Source organism: Uranotaenia lowii, chromosome 3 (genome assembly GCF_029784155.1).
Source record: "Uranotaenia lowii strain MFRU-FL chromosome 3, ASM2978415v1, whole genome shotgun sequence".
NCBI classification, from domain to species: Eukaryota; Metazoa; Arthropoda; class Insecta; order Diptera; family Culicidae; genus Uranotaenia; species Uranotaenia lowii.
The window spans coordinates 95,595,027-95,609,354 of NC_073693.1; the positions used below are offsets into that span (position 1 = coordinate 95,595,027).

At 43.4% G+C, this 14,328-nt stretch overlaps 1 protein-coding gene across 2 annotated transcripts; it reads left to right on the forward strand.

The window, feature by feature from the left end:
- The first annotated feature begins 409 nt into the window (after positions 1-409).
- Positions 410-11,184, forward strand: LOC129754309 (polyserase-2-like). Of its 2 annotated transcripts, XR_008738999.1 has the most exons (7): positions 410-548; positions 610-814; positions 873-1,287; positions 1,343-1,526; positions 9,871-10,451; positions 10,508-10,887; positions 10,976-11,184. XR_008738999.1 is itself a non-coding variant. In XM_055750280.1 (6 exons), the coding sequence occupies exons 1-6, from the start codon at positions 440-442 to the stop codon at positions 10,694-10,696; spliced, it is 1,683 nt and encodes a 560-aa protein (XP_055606255.1). In that variant the 5' UTR covers positions 410-439; the 3' UTR covers positions 10,697-11,184. The 2 variants fall into 2 exon arrangements, 1 of the variants encoding a protein (XP_055606255.1); XM_055750280.1 differs by having other exon boundaries at positions 10,508-11,184.
- The last annotated feature ends 3,144 nt before the right edge of the window (positions 11,185-14,328 follow it).

Consider the following 14,328-nt stretch of genomic DNA (forward strand, 5'->3'; position numbering starts at 1 on the left):
GAATATTACTTCTACAAAATTCACCTGAATCATCCACGTTCAGTTTAGCAAAACTTTGGAAACGTCGGAAACTCTCACGCAAAAAAAAGAAATCAGTTACTTCAACTGAAAAATTTTACAGTCTTTGGCATATTTCAATTAGTTCCGACTGAAAAAAAAAACTTACCATAAACAAACCCATCCCAGAAATGACAGACTGTTGCCGGTTGCGTGTCCATGACCGCTATGATACCTACGGAACGAAACCAGTTCCTGCAGATTCGCAAGGCTAAATGAAATCTCTGTGACGTCGAGTGACGTCGATTGATTAACAACTTTGCCAAACTGCCAGAAGAATCTCAGTCTCAATATTGGGTACCGCTTCTCAGCGTGGTGAAGAAGTGACCAGTCCATGACTGATCTTCTGGCAAAGTGGACTTGGTTCAAATTTTCTACAAAAATGAATATCTTAATCTTTTTATTGATAAGTATGGTAGTAGCCGCAGTTAAAAGTGAATATTTCAGTGACATTCCACCAAGGGATTACTTCAATCGCAAAACTCTAGCCGGTATGTAAAACTACAGTTCGAATTAAACAAAAAAAACTGAAAACTTTGGTTTTATTCGTAGATTGTCCCTCAAGATTTTACTCTGATCTTGATCGATTTGGTGGATACGGCATTTTTGGTGGGTTGCCTGCGAGGCTCGGTGAGTTCCAGCACATGGCGGCTATCGGTTGGAGGAACGAAAAAGGAGTGCGTTATTTGTGCGGCGGAACTTTGATATCAGCCAAATTTGTTCTGACGGCAGCTCATTGCAGAACCGACGGAAATGAGTATGTTTGAATTGAATACTTCACATGTCATCGTTAAAATTTCACGATTTGTTTCAAGAAATAAACCGGTGAGCGTCCGCTTAGGAGATGTCGATCTCGGAGACTCCAGCGATGATCAATTTGCCCAAGAAATTCCAATTCGAGAGTTGATAGTTCATCCACAGTATTTGTCTTCCATGAAATACTTCGATATTGCGCTAATAGAACTGGAGCAGGAAGTCAAATTCAATCAAGCCGTATGTGCGGCATGTCTTTGGATGGAAAATGAAGTCCCGGAAGAGAAACTGCAGGCCGTGGGCTTTGGGGCCACGGGTTTCGGTGATAATTTGAGCCCTCAGCTGCTCAAAACTCAACTCTCGACCATCACCAACCAAAACTGTTCCGGTAGGCTTCCGGAAGGTATGAGATCGTTTCCCCAGGGGTTGGTTCAGGAACAATTTTGTGCGATCGGTGAGAAGGCAGATTCTTGTGAGGTATGAAAGCACAAATTTCTGATACCACCAAAAGGAGTAAATAGGGAATTTTTAGGGTGATTCTGGAGGACCAATACAAACTGAACGGAGTGATGTTAACAACTTAATCATACCTTTGGTCGTTGGAGTAGTGTCCTTTGGGACTCCGTGTGGTGTGGGATCGACTGGCGTTTACACCAGGATTTCAAGCTACAAATCTTGGATTGAGCAGATAACAGGACAACCGTTCGATCATCTCAGTAAGTAGTAACAGTTTTGACCGTTTTTCGGGATGTTTCAGAGATACTATATCTATTCCACAAATAAGAAAACAGATATCTTTCCATACCATAGCCATTCAAACGAATTAATGATAATCTAGTTGGATGAACTATCGGTTGCGATTGCAATTAATAGTTTTCGGGACATACATTTCATACATATATTGTCGTTTGAATATTTTCAATTTTGCCTTTCTTACTATATAAGTAAATTTTGAGCAAATACTTTTCATCTTTGTTGCAACCCGAGGGTGATTCCTTCTTAAGCTATTTATTGGAATGATGCTTTGGTGCATTCCCAGCAAACATAAAATCACATAGGAAACGATAGCTCAACTCGTTAACAATGTCAATGCAAATCGTAACTACCAAATGAGTAAACGATCGTTAAAATGGTTACTTAAAGTCTACCGACTCCGGTATGATCAAAAGTCCGCCATGTTTGCAAATTTGTTCTCTCCCGCGGGATACAAGCAGGGTTGTCAACATATTTTTTTAAATCATGGAACTAGTGAAATAAAAATCAGGCAAAAACAGGCTACGTTGAAGTAACGGGAATTACGCTCAAAGTGATGACCTTTTTTTTTGGTCATCGCTCCACATTTTCACTCTAATATGTGTTGAAAATAACTGTTCGGTTTTCGGTGCTTACTTACTTACTTAATGATACCGCGCCGATCCTCCGGTGCATAGGGCCGTGGTAACAGATCTCCATTGTTGACGATCCGGAGCCAGCGTCTTAAATTGGTCCCAGTCAAGATTCTCGTCGACAGTTCGGATTTCAGCGGCTAGGCTTCGCCGCCACGAGTTTCTGGGTCTGCCTCTTCATCGATGTCATTCTGGATTCCAATCTAGCGCCTCTCTGCAAATCTCGTTATCATCTTTTCGCAGCGTGTGTCCAATCCATCTCCACTTACGTTCCCGAATCCCGATTTCTAGCGCCATTTGATGACACCGGCGATGTAGTTCCTCGTTCGAGATCCAGTTGCCAGGCCACCAAGCGCGGATAATATTCCGCAGGCAGTGGTTTACAAATACTTGCAGTTTTCGCGTCATTACCGCATATGAGCACCAAGTATCATCAATACCCGTACATCAATACGGATTTGACGTTTGAGTTGAAGATTCGGATTTTCGTTCGTAGAGAGATCTGGCGTGACCGCCAGATGTTTCGGAGACTCGCAAACGCAAATCGAGCCTTTCTGATCCGGGTTTCGATGTATTTTCCGGTACCACCAACCTGTTGCCCAGCTACCATGAAACTGGAAGGATTTCCTGTGTTGATCTCCATCGACTTGGTCTTTCCAACATTGACTTTGAGACCTGCTGCCTTGGAACTTTCGGTGAGGTCATCGAGTTTGCTCTGCATATCCGGTTGTGTTTGGGCGTCAGCCAGGTCAAGGTCGTTCAGTTGCTCCATTGTTGAAGTATACCAAGGCAATCCTCGGTTCGGTGCACAGTCGAGCAATCCAGTCAGAATCTCATCCATTACGATTAGAAAAAGTAGCGGCGATAAGACCCTTGTCTTGTCCTTGACCCAGCAGTTACCGGGATTGGTTCGGACAATACACCGTCGTGCAAGACCTTGCACGAAAATGCCTCGTATTGTGCTTCGATGAGATGGACTAATTTCTCTGGGACCCCTCGGCGCCTTAGAGCCGCCCAGATGTTTTCATGGTTAAGTCGGTCGAGTGCTTTTTCGAAATCAACGAACACCAGCAGAAAAAGTCCTGAAATTCGTTGATTTGTTCCAGTATGATTCGTAGCGTTGTGATGTAGTCCACACATGATCTTCCGGATCGGAATCCAGCTTGTGTAGCGAAGTGAAGCGTCGATTTTCTTCTGGATCCTGTTCAGGATCACTTTGCAGAGTACTTTGAGGGTTGTACAGATCAACGTTATGCCTCGCCAGTTACCGCACTCTGTCAGGTCACCTTTCTTCGGGACCTTTACGAGGATACCCAGCATCCAGTCGACCGGGAAATGTTGCAGTATCCCAGAAGTCAGCGAAAAGACGGTGCAACATTTGTGCTGGCAGGGCAGGGTCGGCTTTCAGCATTTCAGCAGGGATGCAATCGATCCCAGGTGCTTTGTTGGATTTCATGATTTTGATTGCCGCTTCTATTTCAGCCAGCGAGGGCGCTTCCAAGTTGACGCCATTTATGCAGCTTACTGTTGGCGCTTCGAGCTGCGGGTTCTGTTGGCCATCGCTATTCGTGACTCGGAAGAGTTGTTCGAAGTGCTCAGTCCATCGTTTGAGCAGATCTGTTCGATCGGTCAGTAAGTTTCATTCGACATCCATTAACTTCTTCTTCCACAAACTTTACCGAGAGTACCATGGCTCGTCGTGATAAAGGCATTCTTGATTCCACACCACTGTTCTTCGACTGTTCCGTCTGTAGGCAATTCCGAGGCTCGGGATTTTAGCTGTTCAACGTATGCCCTTTTCACCTCTGGATTCTCCAACCGGCGGACGTCGTATCGACACCCGACTTTCTCCTCGCGCCGTTGGACACGTGCAACTCTCACTCGTATCTCGCCAAGGACGATGTGATGGTCAAATGCAATTTCTGCGCTTAGTTTGTTGCGGACATCAAAAAGGCTCCTTCTCCATTTTTGGTTGATGCAGATATGGTCAATTTGATTTTCTGTTCGGCCATCTCGGGATACCCGAGTGACCTTATGTGCTGGTCGATGGGGGAAGAGCGATCCACCGATCACCATGTTGTTGTTGCCACAAAATTCTACAAACAGCTCATCTTTCCAAGGCCATGGCGCCCCATGATGCGCTCAAAGTCTTGATTATCGGAGCCAATCTTTGCGTTGAAGTCGCCCAAATGGATTTGAATGTCACCCTTCGGAATTTTCTCAACCACGCTTTTCAGTTGACTGTAAAACTGCTTTTTCTCCTGCAAATCGGCAACGTCAGTTGGCGCATAACACTGCAAATCAGCAACGTCAGTTGGCGCATAACACTGGACCATTATAAGGACAGACGCTGTTTGAGCCGCCCTGACCTGGAGAACAGACGCATGCGGCCACCTTCTCAGTCTGCATGCGACCAAAACATGCACCAGGGTTGGGTACCCGAACTCCGCTTAGGTTACTCGCATCCCAGCCGCTACACCGGGAAGGTAGAGATAGTAGTTGTGAATAAGAGGTGATATGACCACTATGGGGTCTCGTGTTGCACATTATCCACCATTTACCAGCCAGGATTCAGAAGGATAACGTTGCCACGAAATAAAAATATGGAAGTTAGGGATTGATATTTTAATAGTTGGCAACAATTCCAATTGTCGTGCGCAATCTATAGCCTTTGGTATCCCTTTCCTTTTGTTGGCTACGAAAATCTGCTCGCCGAATCCGCCACGAATGCAAATCGCTACTACTGCTGTCGGCGCAACAGCATTTCCAATGCCCCAGTTGATCTCCATGTTCATTGAGGCACGACGGTTCTGATGCTGGAGGTTTGGGTGCGGCCAATGCCACAGTTGATTCTGCTGCTGATGATGCGAGGTGTTCCAGATTGCCGATTGCAATGAGCCGACACCCAAACATTTTGAATGGCACTGTTGATGTGCTGGCTCCGAAACCGGCGATGATGGAGAGGCTATCTGTGCGACGATCGCCGCTTCTGTTGTCCTTTCGGCTGAACAGCTGGTACACCAGATGTGCAGCGTCTGAGCTGTCCACGTAAATGCGGAGCAAAAACCCCGAGTTCTTCTCCCCCGGATACATACTGCGAGTGGCAGTCCAGTGCTTTGTAAGAGCCGCAAAAATCGCTCTTCTCAATGCCATCAGTTGGCCGCAGTCAAAAGCCTCGACCCTAGCGCGTGATCCAAGCCACGAATGGCTCATTCGACAGAGGATGGGACGGAATTTGATCCGGTATGTCGATGGAAAACGCCGCGATCCGGACCGTGGACGAAATGAAGTAAATTTCTTGCCGTTTAGTGTGTGTTCGAAAACACAGATGGCGCTGTCTGTGCAGTACAGTTTCGGAGGAGTTTGAAGCTCGTTTCGTGCCGAAAAAAAAGTAGTTGGAGATGATACCAGTATGTGTGCAGCACAATGAACACGTGCCAAGATGTGGAGCAAAATATGCCGGAAAGAAAAAAAGGGTCCTGAAGAAAAAACGCATTTGGTACTTTGCCACCTTGACTTTCCATGAAAACTCACGTTTTGGCGGCCCCTTTCGTTTGAGTTGACTTTCCTCGTGGCTTCGTTTCTTTAGTCCTGATATTGCTGGCGCTGCTCCGGTCTTGTTTGGGATCTTGGCACGTGCCTCGGATTTGTTGTCCGGTCTTCTTGGCCTGTGGCGATAAATCCAGGGTTTGGTAATTCTTCTTGGATCACAAAAGTCTCTACCTGAGTTTGAGAAGATCCGTCCTCCGCACTATCCAGCACGTTTTCGTCTTTAAAAGCTTTTTGGAACGACGAGCACTTTTCTGGTGCGTCCAATTCCAAGCACCACACTTGACTATTTGGCGGAAACTGCAGTGACGTTTGGGGCCGTTCAAATATTACGTAACGCAATTTTCGGTAATTTTCAACCCCCTCACCCCCCTACGTAACACATTTTTATAAGATTTTTATCAAAAATTTACCAACCGTAACAAACTGCTATGCCCCCCCCCCCCCCCCTAAACGCGTTACGTAATATTTGAATAGTCCCTTTATTGCTCATTTGCACGCTTAACTTAGTTTCCCTTTTAATGGGTTTTTGCCTTGCACATTTCTCCATTATTCTCAGATTTGGTTAAAACCCAACACCCTCGTATTGTTTTATGCAACGGGTGGGTAATTGAATAAAACTTGTTGCCTAAATTGCTCTTTCATATCATTGCTCAAACTAATCAAAATTTCAATGTAACTTTTGTGTTGGGCCTACTTGGTTGAATAATTCTACTGAATCGAAAGATTCCCTTTAATTCCCCTTTTTAATAAGAAATAAAGGGGATCTCCCGATTGCTTTGATTCAGCCACATTTTCACTTTTTATTCCAGTTCTGTACTAACCCATTTTTCATCACGTTCCCAAAACTCAGGCTAAATCAGGTACATTTTAAAAAATCAGGAAAATTCAATGACTTATCAAGTTGTCAGGAAAAATTAGGCAAATCCTGAAAAATCAGGCACATTGGCATCTCTGGATACAAGTGAGAAAACAACCTTATTGTTCTTTCTGCGATAAACAGTGCAACCAGATTTCTAAAAATCAGAAGGTTGATTTGGCAAAATTGTCCAATGAGAAAAGCAGCAAATATTGTCGTTGGCAACGGTTTGCATGCATTGAGAGCAAAACTCGCGCTCTCTCGCATGCTGTCAGGATGTACGGTATAAGGTGTTGAATACAATACTTAATACTGCGTCAAAGCCAGAAGTTTAAAATATGTATGTATAGGCCTTTGTATGTATTGACTCCAATTTGGTAGGTAAATGCTGTTTTATGCGATGTTTATGCGAGTTTTATGCGATGATTCCATAATATATGTATTTAAAAAGTATAACGAAGTTAGTTGAGAAATTATCTACAAAAATGTTTTCTGGGTTCAGCCCAACGTTTTTCCTGAGGATGGCTTTGTTTGAAACAATTTCTTGAAAAGAATAAAAAACAAAAAGGTTTCAGGACTTTTTTTTATGAATATACAACAAAATGAAAGTCTAAACTGTGTTAGAGTAAAATTTTAAACTGAAATAAGTAGCTGTTCATTGAATTTTCCAAGAGTGGTAAAATACATTGTATCAACTGAATGTTTGAACTATACAATGGCCCTTATTCTGCGCCTCGAGTGACGTGACGATAGTAGAGTCACCCAAGTCACTCTATTCCAGCAGTCGATTTAGGTGAGGAACGTCACTTCGGATGAACTTTGTGAGTTCCTACCCTATTCTCGTAGTCACCGTGGGTGAAAATCGTCGCATTCGGGTGACGATTTCAGGTGACAATTGTCGGTACCTTTTCAGGTCGCGACGAGATAGAAATTCAATGAAAAATTTTTGGAACAGGGAATAATTTGGCTCTAAAAGTTCAACAACAATTTTCACGAACATATCTAGATTCGCTGAACTAAATCGGCAATCGATGAGGATTGTCGGTACCTTTTCAGGTGGTGACAAAAATTTATGTACACGGGAATGAAAGGCTCTAAATAGTTAATTAAATGATAAAGAATGATAGTTTTGAATATGTATGATTTTTTTTATAAATTGAAATTTTCTTGTGTTCTTGGGCGCAGCCTCGAAGATGGCGCAGTCATGTTGAAAGTTTTTGTCCAGTTCTAAGATTGCGACCGCATTTCCAAATCTAAAAAATAACAATAAAATCCATTAGCAAAGAATCAGTACTCCACAATCAACTAACTGTTCGGATCGATAATTTCCGGCATGCCACGGTGGTAACCTCGGTTGGGGAAAATATATAAACCGGCACCATTCGGAGCATCTGATTTTGTTTTTTCGGCAATAATACCCAAATCCGAACCCAGCTTTGATGAGCGAAATTTCTACTTACGTCGCACAAATCGTCCGTTTATCATCCTCAAGCAGCTTGCTGTGACCGTACCATCCGATGATGGCCATTTTCGAATCGAAATTCTAAACCGATACACAAAAAACTTATTCGGAAAATCCGAAGCGAAATCAAAATCAAAACAGCACCAGCTAAATTCCACCATTTTGACAGATGTGTTCATTCGGCCACTCACCTAGAATGAACCTCTGTCACTTTACCCATATCGATTACGGGAATAAGGTGACAAATCTCACGGTGACTTCGAGGTGAGGTGACAATCATCACGTCACGCGCGGCGCAGAATAAGGGCCAATATATCGTCACAAAAACTTACTTGTAGAAGTTAAAAGTGGGGATAAAATATTTTGAAAAACAAACTATCAGATAAACCGAGGCAAGTGTAATCAGAGTGTAAGTGCTGCAAAGATAACAGCGTTTGCGATCTATTGCAGTTGGATCGATAAAGGTATAAAAAGATTTAATTCGGTTATCCCGTGGAAACTGGTTCATGTGCAATTGATTTCGAATTTGATAAAAAAAATCCGTATAAAACTGGATAATTGTTTAAAAATCTGTTGAAAATCTGTATCTGTTTCTTATCTGTATTCACAATGAAAAATTTATATAATAGGGGAGAGTGGGGATACTTGATCCCCTTTTCTTATTTTCACCATATCTTTTTGGGAAAATTTAGCAACTCGCCGTCTTTGACATTTTCTGATAGCTTGTAACTTCAAGTTTTTATGTTCCAAAAATTAGAACGATACTTGAACCCGTTGATGAACTAGAAGCATTTTCGTGGGAGTAAAAAAATTGCAATTTTTCTGAAGTTAGGGGAGACTTGATTCCCTATTGAAGGAGACTTGATCTTTTATTCAGGAAGCCCTAATCCTTGAATAAAAATCAAACAAAACCCCAAGATAGAATGTTAATTGACTATTTTGGTCATGTTTGTTCTCATTTCACAATTTATAGCAGACATAAGAAGAAAATTCTATAACTTTGTCTCAACGCTAATAACATTGCATACTTAAAGGCGCTATTTTTTATAATTTAGAGAAAATTAATGATTTTTGCTCTTTTCTTCAGACAATTGATTGATAAATATTAGTTTTTGGATAAATATTAGTAATTTCGTTATCAGCAATCATAACGATCCATTCAGAAGAAGAATATGCCGTTTGGAAGGGGGATCATTTGTACCCAACTGTAGGGGATCAATTGTACTCATAATCAACATTTTAGAAAACTTTTTCTGAAAAAAGTTGAGAGTTTTCCATTGCTTTGAAAATATGGCATTATGAAGTTCATTTTACGCTCGAACGATTCATACAGTGGAACAAATATTTTTTTCATAATTTTTCCATGTAAGGAACATTTTGAAGTGATGAAAAAAGATCTTCAAGTTAAATTTAGTGAAATTTTTCAAACAAAGTTCAATTACTCAAACAATAATTTTGTTAAAAATGTTTAAACTACAAGCATTGTTATTTTGCTCATTTTGGCACATTTTTCTAGAACATTTGATCTTTGTAAGACATTCCAGATTCGAGATATAGCTAAGGAATCAAGTATCCCCAGGGATCAAGTATCCTCATCCTCCCCTACAGAAAAATCTGTATATATGACACCGCTGGGTGCAACCGCCTGCTTAAGGTTCAAAACTCGGGCAAATTGGTAGACTTCTACATGGATAAACGAGAACAATGACTGCATTTAGAGCGAAACTCGTGGAGAACTAGGTTGTCGCTATTAGTATATTGTTTAGCCTCCATTCACTGTTATTATTTAATCATCCCACCAACAGCTTGCGCCCGCATCTCCAAATGTCACGATCGGGAAATGAAATATTCCAACATGCAAAAACCACCGAAGGAACCAATTCACAGGGTAGGTTTACTGTGGAACGCTACGGACTTAAATCAGTATCGATGCGGAGCAACCCTCGTAGACTATCGGCACGCCATAACATCTGCTCAATGTGTCTTCAACCGCCCTGGAGGTGCTCCGAAGTTCATCGTCATAGAATCAACCGGAGAGCTAGTGCCCGTAGAAAACATACGAATTCATCCCGAGTACAACCGCCAGCGGCCTGAAAACGATTTGGCTCTGATAAAACTGACCAAATACCTTAAAGCGGATGCCGAACTTCTTCCGGCCTGTCTTTGGCGGGATGCCGAGGTGAAAGAGGAATACAATTCGATCTTTTACTCTGCTTACAGTAGTCGATTTACGGCTGACTTGGCTCGTTACAATCCTGATGCAAACGAGCGATACGTTATCAAAACTAAACTGGAGAATAATGCAATGTGTAAGGATTCACAGTATCGAAGCCGAAATCTTCTTTGCGGCGAAAGCAATAGCAATTTGATTCCGAAAGTGTGCAAGGTATTTTTTGGATTCGTTTAATATTGAAGCTATTGACTATCAACTTTCTTTTGTAGATTGACTATGGTGGACCAGTCTCCAACATTCAAAACGCGCAGTACTTACCCCAGCTTTACGGCGTTGTATCATCGCTCACGAAGGAATGCGACGGTACACTGGTGGGTACAAGAATTGCACCTCACATCAACTGGATTGAAGATACCATACTTGATCAGTCGTCAGATCAACTCATTTTCAGCACATAAAGCGGCATAAAATTGTCACCTACATTGAATAAAAGTTAATTTCATAAACTTATTTGAAGGACAATCTACCAGTATGACACTTGTTGAGAAGAATGCAAGTTATGAAATTTTTTTAATGTTATAGCCCAATGATAATAACATACATCAGTTCAGAAGCGGAGTGAATGAAAAAAAAAAAAATAACAAAATAGGTATGTTCGTTAAATTTGTCGCGAGCTGAGCATTGTGATACAAGCTGAGAAGATAATATAAGATGGATTTGACTTCTTTTCTCCGTAGGTACTTCAAAACTCAAATCAAGTACGGTGTCAAGTTAATAAAATGATGCCTTCTATAACGCCTTAAATACTGCTTGGATATTTAGTACCCGTCTCGAAAGATCCAAGCATTAAACAGACAGATGAGTACCGTGATAGAACTTTGAATAAGCAACTACTATCAAATACAAGCATTCAGATAATCACGTCGACTTCATCCGAATAATTTCAAGAAGCCTTTATTAAATCGAAATGAAACGAGAAAAAACATTATTTATTTTATTTTCAAAGTATTCCGTCTCACGACAAAACTTATGAACATAATTCCTACAATTCACTCGGTCCATGGCAACCGATCTCCAATTTCTTGGACATCCCATATTCGCCAGATCGCACTTCACTTGGTTTATCCACCTTCCTTCCTGCTTGTCTCGTTCCTACCGAATTCGTAGCGAACACCTGTTTTGCAGGACAGTTGTCTGGCATTCTCGCCACATGACCTGCCCAGCGTATCCGCCCAGCCTTCATTACCTTCTGGATACTGGGTTCGCCGTAGAGTCGCACGAGCTCGTGGTTCATCCTTCGCCCCAAAACACTCCGTTCTCCTGCACGCCGCCATAGATAGTTTTTAACACCCGTCGCTTGAATACTCCGAGTGTACGCAGGTCCTCTTCGTACAATATCAATGTCTAGTACCCGTAGAGAAACAAGTTGAGAAAGTGGAGTGCTTCCAGTATCTTGGTAGCCAGATAACGCCTGATGGTGGTACCAGAAAAGACATCGAAACCCGGATCAGAAAAGCCCGATTTGCGTTTGCGAGTCTCCGAAACACATGGCGGTCACGCCAGATCTCTCTACAAACGAAAATCCGAATCTTCAACTCAAACGTCAAATCCGTATTGCTGTACGGGTGCGAAACTTGGTGCACATATGCGGTAACGACGCGAAAACTGCAAATATTTGTAAACCGCTGCCTGCGGAATATCATTCGCGCTTGGTGGCCTGGCAACTGGATCTCGAACGAGGAACTACATCGCCGGTGTCATCAAAGGGCGCTAGAAATCGAGATTCGGGAACGTAAGTGGAGATGGATTGGGCACACGCTGCGAAGAGATGAAAACGAGATTTGCAGAGAGGCGCTAGATTGGAATCCAGAAGGTCATCGAAGAAGAGACAGACCCAGAAACTCGTGGCGGCGAAGCCTAGCCGCTGAAATCCGAACTGTCGACGAGAATCTTGACTGGGACCAAGTAAAGACGCTGGCTTCGGATCGTCAACAGTGGAGGTCTTTTACCACGGCCCTATGCACCGGAGGATCGGCGCGTAATCGTAGAGAAAAATCGGTCTAATGAGCGTCCTGAACAGGTTACACTTCGTGCGTGGGCGAAGTCTTCTCGACCGCAGTTGCTTGTGAAGTCCATAGTAGGCACCGGATCTCACGGCTGAGGTCATTGTCTACCGTCATCAGAGAGTCTTCGACTATCTCCAGCTCGTCGCCGTCAATTTTGACCTTGTTATAATTCGAAATCCGGGTTCGGTCGGTCTCGGATCCGCAGATCAGCATACACTTCATCTTGGACGTATTAGTCCTTCCTGCTTCGCGTTTCAGTTTACGGTAGATCTTCTCCACCGCCGCAGATGATCTGCCGACTACATCAATGTCGTCGGCGAAGCAGATGAATTGACTGGATCTGTCGAAAATCGTGTCTCGCATTTCGCCCACCGCACGTCGAATAACATCTTCAAACGTCACGTTGTACATCAGGATAGACCACCGCCTTGCTGAAGCACCCTGCGAGGTTCGAATAAACTTGACAATTCACCCAAAATCCGTGCGTTATAATCATCGTTGCTTTGATCAGTCTGGTCAGCTTCGCGTTCATGCTTTTCCATAGCTCGTCACGGTCAATCGTGTCGTATGAGGCTTTGAGGTCGATGAATAGATGGTGCGTAGTAACTTGGCGTTCACGGTATTTTTCTAACGATTTACCGTAGTGTAAAGATCGGATTCGTCGTGGATCGTCCCACCATAAAGCCGGCCTGATGACTTCCCACGAATCTGTTTGCTTGTGACGTTAGATGGCGGAGTAGGATTCAGGACAACACTGTAGGCGGCATTTGGGACAGTGATCGCTCAGTAGTTCTTATAGTTCAATTTGTCGCCCTTCTTGCAAAGGGTCATATTATACCCTCCTTCCATTTCTCCATTTGCTGTTTTGTGTCACAGATCCGGACCATAGTGTTGGCAATCGGCCTACTTGTTCGGACCTATTTTGATGGGTGAATGGCTTCCTTAACTTCACTCATCGTTGGGATTGGCTCCACCTCGTCATTAGCTACGCCGCGCCGGTGATGTGTGTTTCCACACCGCCTTGATATCTTGCATGTGCGCCGTTCAGGTGTTCATCGAAGTGCTACATCCACCTTTCGATCACCTCACAATTGTCCGTCAGAATGCCTTAATTCTTATCCGGGCACATTTCGGCTTGCGGCACGAAGTCTTTGCGGGATACGTAGAGTTTCTGATAGAACTTCCGTGTTTCTTGGGGGCGATGTAGCTGTTCCTGCTCCTCGAGCTTCTCCCCATCCTTCACCAGGCTGCGCTTTTTCTCCAGGAATATTGGGACTCACTGGCTTTTCCGCTATCGGTGGTTTTCCACGTTTCGACAGGTGCTTCTTTGCACAATTGCCGCCTGTGCGGCAATCTCTTCATCCATCACCGTCCTACACTCCTCGTCTTACAAATCGTTTCATCTAGTTCGTTTCTTATGCCCAATGGCGTTCTTCGCAATACTGAAGATGGCTGTCTTGATAGTATCCGAACAATCCTCGAAAGGGGCCTTGACAAACTCGCCCTATGCCGGCAGCGTTGTTTCGAACGATTGCGCGTAGCCTGCCGCGACCTAAAGTTTCTGCAGTCGTGCGATATTTAACCAAGGTGGGCATCGGCTTCGTATGTTTACTACGGAAAGTTGTGGCCGGATCTTCACTATCACCAGATAATGGTCTGACTCGATGATGGTGCCTCGACAGGATCTGACGTCAATGATGTCCGAGAAGTGCCGACTGTCTTCAAAACGTTTTCGATCTGTGATTGTGTTTAGTACGGTGATTATCAGGTGTACTTGTGTGGGAGACGGTCCTGGAAAAAAGTGCTAAGTACGGCCATTCGTTTGGAGGCGGGGAAATCTATTAGTCTGATGCCGTTTTCATTGATCAGCTGGTGCGCACTGAACCTTCCAATTGTCGGTTTGAATTCCTCCTCCTGGCCGACTTGAGCGTTAAAATTCCCGATGACCCCTCTGTCGTCACCGATACTGCCGAGGCGACTTTGATAATGCTAGTGTTGCAGAAACTGCCCTTGATTCTCAACTG